Source organism: Dermacentor albipictus, chromosome 8, assembly GCF_038994185.2.
Source record: "Dermacentor albipictus isolate Rhodes 1998 colony chromosome 8, USDA_Dalb.pri_finalv2, whole genome shotgun sequence".
In the NCBI taxonomy this organism is placed as follows: domain Eukaryota; kingdom Metazoa; phylum Arthropoda; class Arachnida; order Ixodida; family Ixodidae; genus Dermacentor; species Dermacentor albipictus.
This window is the reverse complement of record NC_091828.1, coordinates 135567325-135585260: the sequence shown is the minus strand read 5'-3', so window position 1 is coordinate 135585260 and position 17936 is coordinate 135567325. Positions and strand designations below refer to the sequence as shown.

The 17936-nt window shown below is 44.9% G+C and overlaps 1 protein-coding gene across 8 annotated transcripts in view; it reads right to left on the bottom strand.

Moving 5' to 3' along the window:
• Window positions 1–17936, bottom strand: part of LOC139049193 (sodium-independent sulfate anion transporter-like) — a 492963-nt gene that overhangs the window by 181384 nt on the left and 293643 nt on the right. For all 8 annotated transcript variants that reach the window (XM_070524550.1, XM_070524548.1, XM_070524556.1 and 5 more), the window contains exons 3-4: window positions 10687–10882; window positions 9236–9321 (exon numbers count right to left, since the gene is read on the bottom strand). In XM_070524550.1, coding sequence (XP_070380651.1) covers window positions 9236–9321; window positions 10687–10882 — 282 coding nt within the window. The remainder of the gene's footprint in view (window positions 1–9235; window positions 9322–10686; window positions 10883–17936) is intronic.

Sequence of the window (17936 nt, the reverse complement as noted above, 5' to 3'; positions counted from 1 at the left end):
GAAGAATCTGCAGCGAAGACAACGATTATATCCCCCCCCCCCCTAAATGAACTTAAAGCAACGCTAGCAGAAAGAAACTATCCAAAGGTTCCTCTAGACAGAGCTTATGATGTCACGTCAAGATTGGAGGTGCATTCGGAATTAGATAAGAAACAGCCTACACTAGAATCAGAGACCACCAGCCTTCATAACAAAATATCCGAATGCCCTCCCAAACATAAACAACATTCTATGAAAATACCCCCCCAATATTATGAAGTAACAGGCCATCTGAGAAAAGCATTCCTGGTGGTACCAAGAATGACCTATCGCTGCAACAGAAACATTGAAGATATGTCGGCGGCAGTTGGCGGCAAGGCTGTACCATGTACTGATACATTATTTTGCTGTCGACAGGCGATCCGGTTGCACACGCATTCAACGCAACCGATCCAGTTATCAGGGAACACGCATCGACACATGCTGGCTGCCTGGATCATCGATCTTCACATCAAGATACTAAAGGACCAACATCAGCTTCATTCTCTGTCGCCCACCGCCACAGCCATCGCCTTGGTCAACTGGTCTCGGCCAGCCCAATCAAGTCTGACTACCGTCTACAAAAGGACTGCTCCTGCTGACTCCCGTCACAGTCGGGAGCAAGGCTGCACCAAGTATTGATCCGTTATTTTGCTGTCGACAGGTGAGTTCAAACCACCACCTGCCCGCGTTCCTTTCTATTTTGCTCTCTGCCGCCGACTGCACTACAATGCCTGATTGTACCGTTTGTGCTGAGCCATTGCCGTGCTACGATAAGTTTCTGATGTGCTCTGTTTGCAATGAAGCTTTTTACCTGGGTAAAAACTGCTCGACAGTTACTGAATCAACTTTTTCGAAAATGTCATCAGCAAAACGGGGATCTTGCGACTGGCCGGCATCCAAGACGCAAGCTGTCAAGCAACCTGCAATGGGTAATAAATCGGATGACCGAGCACTAGAACAACAACTTTTGACTGTAAACGATAAACTGGACCGGCTGACGACTAAAGTCGAAATGTTGGCTAGTCGACTGGAAGAACTACTGACCTTCAAAGCTACTGGAGAAAAAACTGCACAAACTGTTCTGCAGATACAGGGGTCGCTCGATTCCCTTGCTATTAAATATGAATCGGTGTCGTCCACTGTAACTGTGAACAAGATAGCAGTTGGCGAGCTTGGCACACAAGTAGATACATTCTCCGCTAAGATTGTTGCCCAGGCTGAGCTGCTTGAGAAGGTTGGCTCTGAACTTAGTGACTTAGAGCAATACAGCCAACACTGCAACATTGAGATTCATGGCCTGCCATATAATCCCAGCAAGGATTTGCCTTCCTTCCTGTCAGGACTGGCCGCCAAGCTAAACATTTCGGAATTCAAAATGACCGATGTTTCTGTCGTTCACCGACTTCCCGCACAGAGCAATGCCATTCCTGTAATCCTTGTGCAAATGCACACTGTCTCGGCCAAACAGGAATGGCTCACTACATGAGGGTTCCTCCGTGAGCTTACTCATGGTAGCACCTTTCCGCGGGTTTACTTCAATGACAATCTTTCGCGTGCACAATGGGAGCTGTATCGACTGGCAAGGCAGAAAGGCAAAGAAAAAAATTTTAAATTCGTTTGGACCAAAAACAACAGGATATTGTCTAAGAGGGACGAAGATGCACCTATTCTGTATATCAATAAGGCATCTGATCTCAAGAGTATTGCATGAGCATGAACAAAGATGCCTTCAAGACGTGTACTAATCTGAACGAGGTCTGTAGTTTCTTTGCAAATCCTAATGGTTGCGTCTTCCGTGATGTACACGTCAACATTCGCAGTATTAGAAAGCATTGGGACTATTTTCAGGCCTTAATTACTCCTTTGAACTCCTTAACTTCTTAAAAGTGGCGCTCGCAACAATAATGAAAACTACCGACCTATTTCAATCCTTTCATGCATTGGGAAGATATTGGAAAAACATTTGCTCAAGACAATGAGCAGCTTTTTAAACAAGCATGGCGTATTATCTCCTAGCCAGTATGGCTTTGTACCGAATTGGGGCACACAGTTGCTGCTTAAAGATTTTTCCAATACACTAAACGCTGCGTTTGAACACAATCAGATTGCTTGTGCACTGTTTCTCAACGTCTGCAAAGCGTTTGACAGCGTCTGCCATAGTATACTACTAACCAAACTTTCTTTGCTAGGCTCTTGAGGTGCGTTTTTGCAGCTTCTGAAAAACTTCTTATCTCACAGGCACCAACTTGTGTCTATTGGAAAATTTCGTAGCAATCTGACCGAAATTAAAGCTGGCGTCCCCCAAGGTTCAATTTTAAGTCCGTTATTATGCAATTTATATTTCAACTATTTATCTAATATTGTGAATGTCAAAGTATATCAGTATGCTGATGACACTGTCCTTGTTTCATAGGCTCAAAGTTACACTGATGCCATCTCTTTACAAATGGCAACAACGAAAGTGATGGACTGGTTTCAGAATAATGTAAGTCGATATCAGTGCGCTCAAAACTCAACTAATCTGTTTCCACAACCCTGTCAAGCAAGTTACCCTATCGTCCCCATTATATTTGCACGCATCATATTGCAAACCCTGTTCCTGTGACCCTGTGCAATATGCTCGTTCAATTAAATACCTTGGCAGTTTTTTTTACAGTGATTTATCCTGGAGTTCTCATTTCGCACATATTTGTCAAAAAATTCATGCAGTGTCTTGTGTTTTGTATAGTATTAAATTTTACATGCAATTGTCTGTCCGAATGCTTGTAGTACATGCCTTATGCCACAGTGTAATCCGATATGGGATATCTACATATGGTCATGGCGCTCAACATTTGGTAAACCGGGTCAATTCCGTCCTTTGTGGTATTCTGAAGCATGTTGCATATGATGTCTCCCCCAAATCTGATGTGTTCAAAACTTTGTCTTTACCTGATTCCAATTCTTTGCTGCTAGAAATTGTTGTTTTAAAGCATTTTTGGATAACCCAGTATAAAATTCCTTATGTGCCTGTTCGTTGTCTGAGACCTAAGAATCCTTATGTTACAGACCGCTGTAAGATGAGATACGGTCGAAGACTCCGTAACTATTATGTCCCCGCAATGCTTAATTTACTTCCCCAAAGCATAGAAGACGTGAGGACGAAATGTAATCTCAGAAAGGCTCTTAGACACATTAATGCATGATCGAAAGTCAATCAGGTAATTTTTTTTTTCACTGTTGTCTACAAACTAATAACGTGTTACTGATGGCTCTGTCGCTGTCTGCCAGGCACTGCCGTTCAACCCCACTGCAGCTTTGGCAGGCCCGATTCTTGCATTGTATTATACTCAAGTCATCAATAAAGTATTATTATTATTATTATTATTATTATTATTATTATTATTATTATTATTATTATTATTATGTTAGTGCACATAAAAGTCAGCTAACACCATTCCCCCGTAATAAAAGCATCTTGTCACCTCAGGTGCAAGACCTGCAGGCACCTTCAAAGTGACATTAAAATTAAAAGCACCGCAAATAGTTATACACACGGAGTGAAAACTAGCTCTATTTGTGCAAGTTTGGATGCGATTTATGTGCTTGAATGCTTCTTCTGTAAGAAACAATGTATCGGTGAAACGGGACAATCAATGAACGTCGGATTATATGGACATCACATAGACACAGCTAAAAAGCTTCTCAAAGCCATCGCTAAGCATTTCAACCAACCAGGTCATAACATTGATGAACTTAAAATCTACGTCTTACAGTCAAATTTCCATTCTGAACGAGAAGGAAAAAACAGTAAATCATACCTTATCCATAAGTTCAATACATTGCAACCAAGAGAGAGAGAGAGAGGGCTCTTTATTAGAAAAACAGAGAATTTTGCCGGCGTGTATATAACCGCTGGCATGCTACTCTGTATAGGGATGGGGAATGGGATTAAAAGATTCCAGAAGAGAGTGGGAGAAAAAGAGGATAAAAATAAATATGAAATGTCCGAGTGGACCTGATACTAATATTTACAGGTGACATGGCGGGTAAATTTAGGCTTTTGTATAAGAAGTGCGCAATTTTTAAAGCTTTCCTATCAGACCAATTTCTGTCAGGTATTTGAACAATAAATCCGAAACCCGTCGCTGTTTTGAAGGGTCGGGCATTGGACCTAAGATACTCGGTAACGTTAACGGTTCGTGGCAAGTCATGTCCAGTTGGTGCTCAGTCGCGGTACGCAGGGCATTCTAGTAATATGTGTTCTATTGTCTCTAAGTTGTGACAGTTATCACAGTATGGGTTAGTGGTAAGTCCTATGCGGTGCAGATAATTGTTCGTGTATGCCACGTTCAGTCGAAGACGATGGTACAATGTCTCCAAGTGTCGAAGAAGTGGTCGTGGAATTTTCGGTCTCATTTCTGGGTTAATGTAACGCAGGAAGGTATCTTGCTGAAGCGGCAGATTCAAGATGTGGTCTTTTTCTTGATAGGCATATTTTTTTGCCGTGTTTGAAGTGTCGGCTTTTGTAAAAAATGTTCTTTTGAACTTGCGGTACTGGAGTCTATTTCTGGCAGCTTCGTCCGCTCTTTCATTTCCCGAAATGCCGGCATGGCCAGGTATCCATTGGAACTTTATGCAATGCCCTGCAATCTTAACCCTGTGGTGAAGATAAGCAATGTCAGATGCTGCTGGTTGATTATTGCAACGCTTGTGCCTGTTCCACATAGCAGAAGCTTGATGTGGGTGAGTTGGTTATGCATACTTGATGAAATGAGCGCTGCGAAGACGCGGACGAAAGAACACATGTACGACAGGCAAGGCGCGACAAACATTTAGTTGGAAGTAGCGCCTTAACTGTTCCACATACTTTGTAGGGCTGCTTTTGAGTCTGTGAAAATCACCCATGTCTTTGGTGGCTGCTGTCGAAGTGCATACACAAGGGCCTCCTTAATGCCATATAGCTCTGCTGAAGTAGATGATGTTGCTCGCTCAAGACGAAATGAGAATCACTGCCCTGTAGCGGGAACAAAAAGCCCGCATGATGAGCGATGTGGAGTTGTAGAGCCATCTGTGAAAATGTGCGTTGCGGCTGTGTATTCTTTGTGCATATATTCTAAAGCTATCTGATAAGTCGCTGCTTGAGGCAATTGCTTTTTCGCACTGATTCCAGGTATATACGGCACGATTTCCAGTGGGGACAGTGTCCATGGTGAAATGTTTCGTGGCATAATTTGTGACGCCTGAGCAGGAATCGAAATAGATATGCTTCCGACGGCCTGCCCAAAGCTAGATGTAGCACGGGTTCTAGAAATATCCTTTAAAAAGTGAGTCTTCGTATTAATGATGTGGCGAAGGTGAATCCGAATTGTCTCCTGCGAAGATAGCACTTCCAGAGGCAGGCATCCAGCTTCTGCTACAGTTCCTGAGCGGGACGACCCCTTCGGAAGGCCAAGACATACACGAAGGCAGTTGTTTCATGCTGCCTCAAGTTTTCTCTTGCTTATGGGAGACATGTTGTGCAGGATCGGGAGGTAATATCGTAGTGTTCTGTAGACGTAGGCCTTATGGAGGAGCACCATTGATCGACAGTTGCTGCCCCACTGTGATCCGGCTAAAAAATCAGAATACGTGCGATGCCGAGGAAATCTTCTCACTCAGTTTTTTCACTTGGGGCGACCATGTGAGGTTCCTATCGATCGTCACTCCAAGAAACCTTTGTGTCTTGACGTATGGAAGGGCACGACCACCCAACACTAGTGGTTATTTTTCCATACACCTCCGCGTGAAGCCATGGCAACGCTTTTGTCGGGGGACAATTTCAGACCCCTTGGATTTAGGTAGGCCGATATATTTGCTAGCGCTCTCTGGCGACGTTGTTGGGTGGTTCTGCGGGAACGCGCCGCACTCCAAATTTATTTATTTATTTATTTATTTATTTATTTATTTATTTATTTATTTATTTATTCGGTATACCTACATCGCCTGTACAGCATTATCGTAGGGGGGTTAAAATACAGGTGGGTTAACAGGGGGGTTAAATGCAGATGTCGTCCTCATACAGTGCGATTTTGACGCCAGGGGGCAGGTTTCTTCTCAGATGGATGAGGACTAAATGAAATAATACCGGGCTTAACACAGCTGCTTGTGGCACTCCCTTCTCGACCGCATAAAGCGCCGTGCGGCCGTCCGAGATACACATGAAAGGTTGGCGTCCTTGAAGATAGTCTTCAATCCATGCGTAAAGCCGTCCTCCAAGACCAAGGGTTTCCAAAGCATCAAGTATTGCTTTATGATAGACCATATGCTGCCTTAATGTCTAAAAATAATGCAGTAGGTATGTTTCCAGAGACCAATTCCTCTTCAATTGATGAGACCAAGGCAATGACATTATCGACTGCGGACCTATTTTGCCGGAAGCTATTCATTGCCTCCGGGTAAACTTTTGCAGTTTCCAGGAACCAATTTAGTCGTTTGTAGATCATTTTTTTGAATAGCTTCCCTACGCAGCTAAGCAGAGATATGGGTCTGAAGGAGGCGTAATTTGTTGGCTGCTTCACTGGCATCAATATAGGAATGACTTTCGCAAGCTTCCATTCCGTAGGAACCTCCCCAGTTATCCATGAGGCGTTGTAGTACTCCAGAAGGCGTAGGCGAGATGTGTGGCATAGCTTTGCGAGCGCTTCATAACTCACGCCGTCATAGCCAGGTGACGATCGCTTGTTTACATCGCCGATTGCTGCCGTGAGCTCTTCGATGGTGAATGGTAATTCTAAGTCAGGAAGGGTATCTCGAGGTTGACTAGGCTGATGACTTGAAATTTGCCGCAAAGGTTGCGCCCCGTTGGAAAGGAGCTTGCAGTACTGCTCTGCCACCTCTTTCAGGGATGCGCACTCATGTAATGAGAGGGTGATTAAAGGATAAAGCTGTTGCGGCTCTTTGCGAATGCCTCTGACGACTCGCCAGATTTTGCTCAGCGGTTGTCGTATGTCCAGTGTCCCACAAAAGTCCCTCCACCTTTTTCGGTCCAGTTTGGTGAGGTAACGTCGTATGTGTCTTTGTGCCCGCCGACAAGTTCTGAGGTCTTTGATATTCTTAGTACGTAGAGCCTTCCTTTCGGCCCCCCTTCGAATTGCGCATAACCTTTCAAATTCCTCGTCGTTAGTTGGCATATTACAATGCTTAGTGGCAGAGCGGGTACATTGTTTCAGGCAATGAGCTATTGCAACCAATAGGCATAAACATTTCAAAGGGAGCTTTAGAATCTATTCGCTATGCTAAATTTCAAGCTATAGGCAACAACATTTAGTTTGGTTGCTTAGTGCTTCATTTTTTTTTTTCAATTCTTTCCTTTTTTTCCTTTATTTATTTATTTCATTTCAGTATTTTTGTTTTGTTTTTTTTCACGAGCACCGTTTGCTGCTGCTTCTTTTATTCTCTCTTGCAGAGAGACAATAGTTCACTGAACTTCAGCAGAGCATCCCCCCTCAGCAGATAATCCTCCCCTCATTGCCGCTCCCCACCCCCCAATCTTCATTATCCAGGATCTTTCCATGAAAAGGAAGGTACCTACAGTGACACACCAACCAGCTGACACGCAGTGCTACCCCACATTCCTCCTCTGACAATAAATAGCACACCTTTCTTTTCAATTCTATGCTCTTGCTGCTAACAAACTCTCGGTTATTGCCTCGTTCACCTGGCTTACCCTCCTCTCCCCTTTAGGAGATTTCTACCTATATATACTGCGCCAAGGAAAACATATGTCGCCTTGAAAAAGACAAGTCCGCTTGTCGAAACGTTCGTTCCCACTTTTACCTTGTTCCCATTTCGCTCATCGTCTTGAATTTCCATCTCCCACCTTCACTGTAATCCTGCATCAACGAAATTTGCCAGGACGTAACTCTGCATATTACTTACTAGTGCAAGGCTAACAGACTCCGAAATGTGCTCAAATGCGATTGCTTTGCACTAAAACTGTGTAAAATACCACCACATTACACTTGCATGCACCGGAAGCATGTCATGGCTGCCATCTGGTTTGATGATTGCCCGTTTGAAACGGCACGCATTTTGCTACCAACATGTGATGACTATGTTTGCACACCTTGTGCAATGCTTGACGTGCACCTCAGTGAGCAAAATGCAGTGAAAACAGGAAAATCGACGTCCCTCGGACGTGGAATTGTTCACAACGCTTGAGATAGCGGTCATAGCATGGAGTGCCATGCATCGGGCCGTGATTAAGTAATCATCCGGGAATAAGCATCCCTTGCTTCAAGAATGCTGGTTTCGGTGCCAACCTCCAGGCATCATGTGCGGATTCGGCACCAGACATAGATTTGTGCGAAGGGGCCATAATCTCAATCGATTGCCTTTGGGTATAGGACATACAATCACTTTCATGCTCAACACTGGACACATTGGCGTCTACAGGTGACAGTGTGTACTGGAGAAATGCTGCTGCTTGTATGGAGCGCTGTTGCTCTGCCCCTGGTGCTGAGTTATGCGAAATCTCGCAAAAGTGATCGTATCTCGGAAAGCAATTGACCAAGAATACTGCTCCACAGCAATGCTGCCACGGCTGATCGACGCATTTTGTACTGTCGGCAATGTGGTTTATCCTTGAGCAAAGCTTGCTGAAGTAGGCTAATCAAATTTTGACAGTAAAATTTCATTCTGCAATGCATTACCTATCTGTGCTGTCATTTCGCAACAATTAAATTCTTGTGAAAGCAAATTTTTTTGATGTTTGCCATCAGTTTCGTTATTGCAAGGTTCAACTGTACAGTTAGAGTTCTTTTTACCAGTTAATACATTCCTGGAAAACCTGGATCTTCTGGCATCAATGTTCAGTACATGATCAAAATACGATCGCATGATACATATTCTGGCCACAAGAGTGAGGCATGCACAATCAAGAGCAGCAGGTGCCTGCCATGCCAGCTTTCCCGCAGTTCTCGCCCACTCGTGTCACATGAAAATGCTGGCACACACTCAGTTTCCTCTTCCGATGCCAGCAAATCTCGTTGCAGGTTGTCACACATCGCATTCAGATCTATGTCATGAAACATGAAGTTCATTTTGGACTAAGCTCTTGTTTTCACCTCTCATTTCATGTGCCAACATATTTGTATCCTACTAGGTCTACGATGTACCGCTGTTAGGCATGAAATGTTTCGTTACTTGTCATAAGTACCTTTAAGTTTCGTCACTCATCGTAAAGTAGCCTTACCTTGAGTTGTGTGCTTGCAATAGTGATGGCAGCTGCTGATGTGAAACCACTGATCACAGGACCAGATATGAATTCCACTATGAAACCTGTGTAGACAGGCAATGTGGGAAGTACTGATCAACATAGTCAGAACCAACATATAAAGCCATTTTTTAATCAAAAGCAGCATCTTTTATAAGTTTGAAAACAATGCAAATACAGGTGGCAACAGTACTTTTAAATTCCCAGAGCTGCTTCCTGTGACAAAACAGATTGTGACAACTATGCAAGGCCAGTTTTAAAGATGTACTGACACGTTTTCAAAGTTCTGTAGACTGTACCACATGACCCTCGCACATAAAAAGATGACACTTGATGAAGGTTGGGAAACATCAGACAAGTATTTTAATTTGATACTAAAGTTGGTTTCCAAACGCTCAATTTGGCACCATCAACATTATTGTGAGGTCGTGACACAGAAAAATTTACTGATACAAGTGCTGCACACGTCTTCTAGCTGCACTCACAAGTCACAGCCACAGCGAATGCAGGAGTGAAGAGAGTCAATGTATTACGACATCATGACACATCTGCCGCCTGTGTATTCGAACCAAAACTGGTTTGTGGAATCAAGCACTATATAGTAAATTATACTGAAGGTCCAGAAGTACAGTCGAGTGATTCTTTAACAGTACTGCGTGAGCGTCGACTGGCTGGCCGCTCAGCACCTTCTAACAGCGCGAAGCGACAAGATCAACAAGAGTAGCGGATGTACACCAAGTTCAATGGATGCACAAGTTTCATCTGCTAGGCTCTTTCCACCAGCATGATGCAGCCTTTGGCATGAATAACTCCGTGCAAGCTCCGCAGCTTATCCGAGATAACGGCTTCCTGCGAACTTCGTGCACATGTTCTACTGTTTCTGATCCATCGCTTCGTGCAGTTAGAAGGCGCTGACCGGTCGGCCAGACACCGCTGGTGCGGTACTGTTAAAGCATCGGTCGACTGCACATGTTGCTGGGCTAGTCAGTTCCCAGATAGTGCCCAGCAGATCATAAAAAATTATAGCCATTAAGCGCAAAACAAGGAAGCACGGAAGGAAACAAAGACTTGGTGCTACCCTTGTCACCCTCCATCCTTCCTTGTTTGCGCTAAGCGACCATAAATCTTTACGGTCTACTGACCCATACTTCAGGTGTTCCGACACTTGCCAGTATTATTTTTCTAGGGTTTAGAAGGTATGGATCTAAGTTTAAAGCACAAATTTGAAGTGCAAAATGTCAGGTTGCAAATTTCATGTTGGTATTCCTAAAAATGATGCGAGAGGTTTAACCCGACACTTCCAAGAAAATTTAGCTTGACAGCTTTTGCCCGACAACTGCAAAGCAGTGTTTTAAATCTGGACAACAAAAATTACAGCCTAGGAAAAGCAATGGTGGAAAATTAATTCATTTCAAGCTCTCAAAACTCACCTAGGTTGAGCAATCCCATGAGGATCTGGATGACTCCCGAGAGGAATGTGAGGATGACAGCAAATGTGGGCCCACCAACGTGTGTGTACTCCCCAGTCATGATGGACATGATGGCTGTGGGACCAATGGTAAGGTCCTTGCAACTCCCAAAGATGGTATACATGAAGCTTCCCATGAATGCCGTGTACAGCCCATACTGCACAGCATGTGAAAATGTTGAAATGTCACTTCCACAGAGTGCAAGCTGATGATGCCAAGCAAACTGTGTGAAACAAACACTAGAATGAGGCACATTTACAACTCAGACTCCACACATCCCCATCGCAGGTATACCTTTCTGTGCCCGTGATCATTTTGTACATTTCAATTGAAGTTTGTTAAATACCAGCAGGCCCACACAAAGTTTTGTTAAGTATGCCATCTTTAGTAATAGTATTGTGAACACCAGCACTATGTATTAAAGTGCCAAGAGAACAAAACGATAATGGCAGTGTGAGTAACAGGTCTGAAACCACTGAAATAACTGAGGTGTCATGCAGAACAAGTTTGTAGATGATAACTTGTTCAAATCGTGTAACAATACCTAAAGGGATGTTATGTCCCTATGTAACACCCATGATACAAAAAACACTGTTAACAGAGAGCTACCAGTTATTTCTGACCAGCTAGGTTTATCATGTACCAAATACATGGATGGATGGATGTGTGTTGTTTAGTGGCGCAAGGGCCAGGTATGGCCAAAGAGCGCCATGACTGATAATGTTGTGTTAAGCGCTGATTTGTGAGTGGCGATGGTGGGATGTAACATGGCTGTAAAGTGGCCTAAAATCAATCAGTGTCATGGAAGTGTCAAATAGTATATAGCATAAAATTATGATAGTGATACATGTAGTGGTCGGTGGATATAGTACGCGTGATAAGTGATCATGGAGCTAAAATGCAAGAATATGTAAATAGCACTTATGCCTCCAGAGGGCCTTTGAGCCCAAAGGCTGGGAGGCAGGTGCTTTCTTTTATTGCACCTACCGCAGCATAATCCTCTGTTAGAGGCTGTGCTACAGATTTCCTGGGGCTATAATATGAAAACTATGTACATCTTTTAAAAATCGAAACAGGGATTCATGTTTAAAGAGAGGTTCTATACCTATAATCATTTGAGGATGGAGTGGAATTAGCTGCCGATGTGGTAATGGAAAATGCTTTTTCCTATTAGCGTCTAATTGAGTGCATTGCAGCAGGATGTGAAGCACGGTAAGTGGCTCACCACATTAATCACATGTGGGTGGATCGCCACCGGACAAGAGGTATGCGTGTGTGCTTTATGTGTGCCCTATCCTGAGTCTGCAAAGTGTTACTTCTGTGTGGCAATTCTTTGATACCGGCGGCCAGTTGCCAAGATACGGCTTGATAACATGTAATTTATTTTCTGTCTCTTTATCCCACAAGCGCTGCCAGAAAGCCCTTAGCTTTTTTCTTATTGAGGGCTTGAGGTCCATTACAGGGACAGTCGTGCAAGTGTTGGAAGCGTTCGTGTGGACGGATGTGGCTAGCTGGTCAGCCAACACGTTTCCCTCTATCTCTCGGCGCCCTGGCACCCAGCATACGACGATATGCTGCTTGGACTCATAGGTTGAGCATAATGCTGAGTAAAGAGATAGAATTACAGGGTTTTGATATTTCCTGACAGTTTTAAAAGTATTTACGACACTCAAAGAGTCTGTGTATATAACTGCCTTTGGGATATTAAATTCATTAATGTGTTTAACGGCAGCCAATATCGCGTAGGCCTCTGCTGTGAAAATACTTGTGTTAGGGTGCAGAACACCGGCATCTGAAAACGATGGACCGACCGCTGCGTAAGATATGCCAGAATTACACTTCGATGCGTCTGTAAAGAATTCAGGAGAGGAGTATTTGTGCTGTAACTCGAGGAAGTACATTCGTATGTGCGCGACAGGCGCGTGCTTTGTAACAGCTACGTAAGATGTATCACAGTCTATTGGTTGCCACTGCCATGGCGGGGGCCGTATAGCAGGGGACATAAGGTGGCATTCAAGCAGTGGAACCCTTGTTTCTTCAGCCATGTCTCTAACACGCAAGGAGAAAGGCTGTGCCACTGTGGGCTGGTTGCGGAAAAGTTTACAACTGGACAAATCATGTATGGTGTAATACGCGGAGTGCTGACTGTTTCCGTTTACTCTAAGAAAATACATGAAAGACGAATATGTTCTCGGCAGATGCAGTGACCACTCATCCGATTCAACGTACAGGCTTTCCACTGGGCTTGTTCTAAAGGCGCCTGTGGACAGGCGAATTCCTAAGTGGTGGACAGGGTCTAGCATCTTTAGAGCAGTTGGAGTAGCCGACTGGTAAACTATGGCTCCATAGTCTAGTCATGTGCGTATGAGGCTTTTGTACAAGTTCATGAGACATTTTCTATCACTGCCCCAGGTTGTGCGTGAGAGAACCTTTAAGATATTCATTGTTTTCATACATTTGTTTTTAAGATACTTTATGTGCTGTATAAAAGTTAATTTCGCGTCTAAAATTATGCCTAGAAATTTATGTTCCCTGTTTACAGGCAGACGCTCATCATGCAACACAATTTCAGGATCAGGATGCAGGCCTCTTTTTCTAGAGAAAACGACACAGGTGCTTTTTTGTGGGTTCAGTCTGAACCCGTTCTCATCAGCCCATTTGGAGACCTTGTTAAGAGCAAGCTGGACCTGTCGCTCACAGATTGCAAGAGAACTTGATTGAAATCCTATCTGCACATCGTCAACATATGTTGAATAAAAGATGTTATGTGGTATGTGTAGACGGAGAGAATTCATTTTTACTATAAAGAGCGTGCAGCTGAGCACTCCGCCCTGCGGCACTCCAGTCTCCTGTACAAATTTCTGTGATAAAACATTGCCCACTCGAACACAGAATGTCCGATTTGACAGATAACTTTCGATAACATTGAACATATTTCCGTGTATACCTAAGTGTGAGAGGTCTCTCAATATCCCGAACCGCCACGTAGTATCATAAGCTTTCTCCATATCAAGGAATACAGATAAGAAAAACTGCTTATGGACAAAAGCTTCACGGATACGTGCCTCGATGCGTATAAGATGGTCACTGGTAGATCGACCCTCCCGAAAGCCGCACTGGTATGGATCGAGCAAATTGTTTGGTTCGAGGAAGTGTAGTAGCCGACAGTTAATCATTTTTTTGAAAACATTGCAGAGGCAACTTGTTAATGCTATGGGTCTGTAGCTTGATACAGAGGAAGGATCCTTTCCTTGCTTTAGAATTGGGATTACAATAGCCTCCTTCCAAACAGAGGGGATCTCGCCGGAAAACCATATAATGTTGTAAAGGTAAAGGAGGGTTTTTTGTGTTTCGGGGGGTAGTTGTTTCAACATCTCATATATTATGCGGTCTGAACTTGGGGCGGATGTATTGCAACAGTTCAGTGCTGCCTGTAGTTCTGCTATGGAGAATGGTTCGTTGTACGCCACACTTTTAGCACATTTTCTTTGTAACTTTTGCTGTTCTATTTGCGTTTTGTTCTTTAGGAAGGTTTCGGAGTAGTGCGAGGAGCTCGATATGTATTCAGAATGTGCACCAAGAGAGTTGGCTTGATCTTCCAGGCTTTCTCCGTGGCTGTTTACTAAGGTAAGGAATACGTTTGTTGCCCGTTAACTTTCTTCACTCTATTCCAGACTTTTCTCTCATCTGTGTAAGAGTTAATGCTTGAGATAAACTTTGCCCAACTCTCTCGTCTTGCTTGTCGGCGCATTCTCCTCGCCTGTGATTTGACATGCTTAAAGTTTTCCAGGTTTTCTGCTGTTGGCAAATCGCGAAGCAGCGCCCATGCTTTGTTCTGGTTCCTTCGCGCTTGCCTACATGCATCGTTCCACCAGGGAACATGCCGCTTAGAACCAGAGCCGCTCACTTGGGTAATACACTTATAGGCGGCATCTAGTATAAAAGCTGTAAAATATGTGACAGCATCATCTATGGTTATACCGGACATCTCAGTCCATGTCATATGAGTAAGAGCTCGGTACCGTTCCCAATCAGCTGATTCAACCTTCCACCGGGGGACCTGCGGGAGAAGTTGATCTTGTTTCGTCGTACTTAAGGTTATTGGAAAGTGGTCACTGCCATACGGGTTATTAAGCACACTCCATTTAAAATAAGGTAAAAGTGTCGGCGATAAAATGCCAAGATCTATGGCAGAATATGACTTGTTAGCCAGGTTAAAATACGTAGGCTCCTTTGTATTCAAGAGACACGCTCCAGAAGAAAAAAGCAGCTGTTCAATGACGCGACCTCGCGCATCACAGCGTGAATCACCCCACAAACTACTGTGTGCATTAAAATCACCGAGAATCATATAGGGTTCTGGGAGCTCATCTATTAATGATTCCAAATCTCGTCTGTAAAGGTGATAATGTGGTGGTATATACAAGGAGCAGATGGTTACGAGTTTATTTGAAAGTACGGCTCGAACGGACACTGCCTCAAGGGCCGTTTGGAGCTTTAAATGCTGACACGCTACACTTCTGTCAGCAATAATGGCTACACCGCCAGATGATGCGACAGCATCCTCGCGGACTTTGCGAAACGTAACATACTTTCCGAGAAAGTTTGTGTGTATAGATTTTAAGTGTGTTTCCTGTAAACACAGCACTTTTGGATTGTGTTTGTGGATGAGTTCTTGCACATCATCAAGGTTTCTGAGAAGACCTCTGACGTTCTATTGAATTATTTGTGCATCCATACTGGAAGTTAATAGGTGCTGTGTGTACAGAAACAGAAGTAGTGATTATGGAAATTACAGAGATTAAATTACAGAGCCCTTTCGAGGCCCTGTAACGGGAGTTCTGCCCTTTCTGGAGCGTTCGAGGGAGCCTCGCCGCTCCTTAGGCGTTTGGTGCGCCTTGAGGACAGGTGTAGAGTCCATTGCCTCATGTGAGGCGCCGGACACGTGCTCTTGCGAGCGAGAAGTTACAAGAGAGAGTCCTGCCTTGGAGGGCAAGACCCCTGTGCCCACCAGCCCAGAGGTCGATAGGGCACCCTGCGGGATTTGGCTGCGCCGGCTGTTGCCAGCGCTGGAAGTGGCCGGGGAGGTTGGGGCAGCCTCGGCTGCGCCCACCTTCGGGATTGATGGTCCCCTCGGCTGTGTTGACGGAGCAGCGCTAGCTGCAACCGCCGCGGGGGCAGATGGCGTAACTGCCGACTCACTGCCTGTGGGTCGGACAGCCGCCGGAGGCCGTTGTGACGCTGCCCCCTTACGCGCCACATCGGCAAAGCTGCTTTTAGACAGGTATGACACCCGCCTACGTGCCTCTTTGAAAGATATGTTTCTTTGACTTTGATTGTCACAATCTCTTTTTCTCTTTTCCAGGACGGGCAGGACCGCGAGTATGCGGCATGCTCGCCCTCACAGTTGACACAATGTGGAGTGTTCTGGCACGTTTCGGAAGAATGTTCTTTGTCACTGCACTTGGCACATGTCAGCCGGCCTCGACAGTTCTGTGAACTGTGGCCAAACCTTTGGCACTTAAAGCATCTAAGAGGATTAGGCACGTATGGCCTAACACGGAGTCTGATATAACCGGCCTCGATGGACTCGGAGAGGACACTAGAACCGAAAGTGAGTATCAGGTGTTTCGTCTTGATCTCTTTACCATCTCGCCTCATCTTAATTCGCTTAACATATATGACATTCTGTTCACTGAAGCCCTCCAAGAGTTCAGCTTCAGTGAGCTCTAGCATGTCATCGTCCGAGACAACGCCGCGGGTAGTGTTCATGGTACGGAGCGGGGTTACTGTTATTTGGGTCTCCCCAAATGAGACAAGTTTCGGCAGTTTCTCGTACTGCTTCTTATCGTGGAGCTCCAAGAGAAGATCATCACTGGTCATTCTCGACGCCTTATATCCTGTTCCAAAAACTTCAGTTAAAGACTTCGAAACAAGGAACGGTGACATGTTACGCACTAGTTTGTCTGGGTTTTCTGAGTGGATCACATGATATCTAGGAAAGTTCTGGACTTGTCGTCCGAAAAACTGAAAGAAATCTTCGGTGCGCCCTCGTTTCTGAGGGCGATCAGGTAGTTTAGGAAAAGCGTTTTCCATAAGTACAGTTGGGTTTTCGGCCGCGATGCCGACCACCCACCATGGAGCCCAACTGGGGGACGTGACAGAAGTTCCTGCAAGGGAAACCCTGCCAACGCCAGCCATACATCGGTGCTATAACCAAATACAGCATAGCCAAGGCTGGCTAGCTACACAAGCTTAACCCTTGCCGCCGGGAAACTAGGAAGTGAGTAGAAGTGATGAGAAGACAGGAAAGATGAAAAAGGCGAGAGAGAAAGACGAAGATTAGAGAGGAGGACAGGAAAAGGCGACTGCCGATTTCCCCCGGGTGGGTCAGTCCTGGGGTGCCGTCTACGTGAAGCAGAGGCCGAAGAGGTGTGCTGCCTCTGCCGGGAGGCCTTAAGGTCCGAACACCCGGCATCAGCTCAACCTCCAGGATCCCCCTTTCCCCGGACACGGCTAAGCCGTGCACGGCTACACGCGGGAGGGGCCAACCCTCATGTGCTCGGGTACGTGGTGTCGCAACACACCGAACGCCTGCTGACGCAGACGCCCCTGCGGGGTACCAAATACATAGGCATTTTTGTATTCTGTCTCCCTCGAAGTAAGGCTATTATGACAAGGAAAGAATCAAACTACCTTGTGATAAGCAGCAGAACATAAGCACCAGCTGAGCAAGCACCATTACGTTCAAAGCATGAACACCCTTTCTCGGAAGGACAGACAAACTGGACAGAGCAATCAAAAAAAGAAAAATGCCCGGAGTTTTATGGGCACAAACCACAATCTGATTACGAGGCACACTTTGTAGTGAGAGACTCCGGATTAATTTTGACCACCTGCAGTTCTTTGAACATGCTTGAATAGACAACTTTTTGCTGGCTGCTGTGTGGCCTAGTAAACAACTTCGATAACTGGGTATGTGCCACTGGGTATGTGCCAATTTTTCGCCTAAGCCCCTGAACAGATGTGCCGCTGTGACACAGTATGAACTATGAACCTATGAAGGGTATGAACTATAACGCCTTCAATTTATTTAGGCATACGTCGTGCTTCTCTGTGCAAACAGCTCCCTCATCAACAATCTTTCCTCGACACGCATCATACATTATCACCTTACTTGCGACTCAGACACCTAAATGGCTACAGCTGAC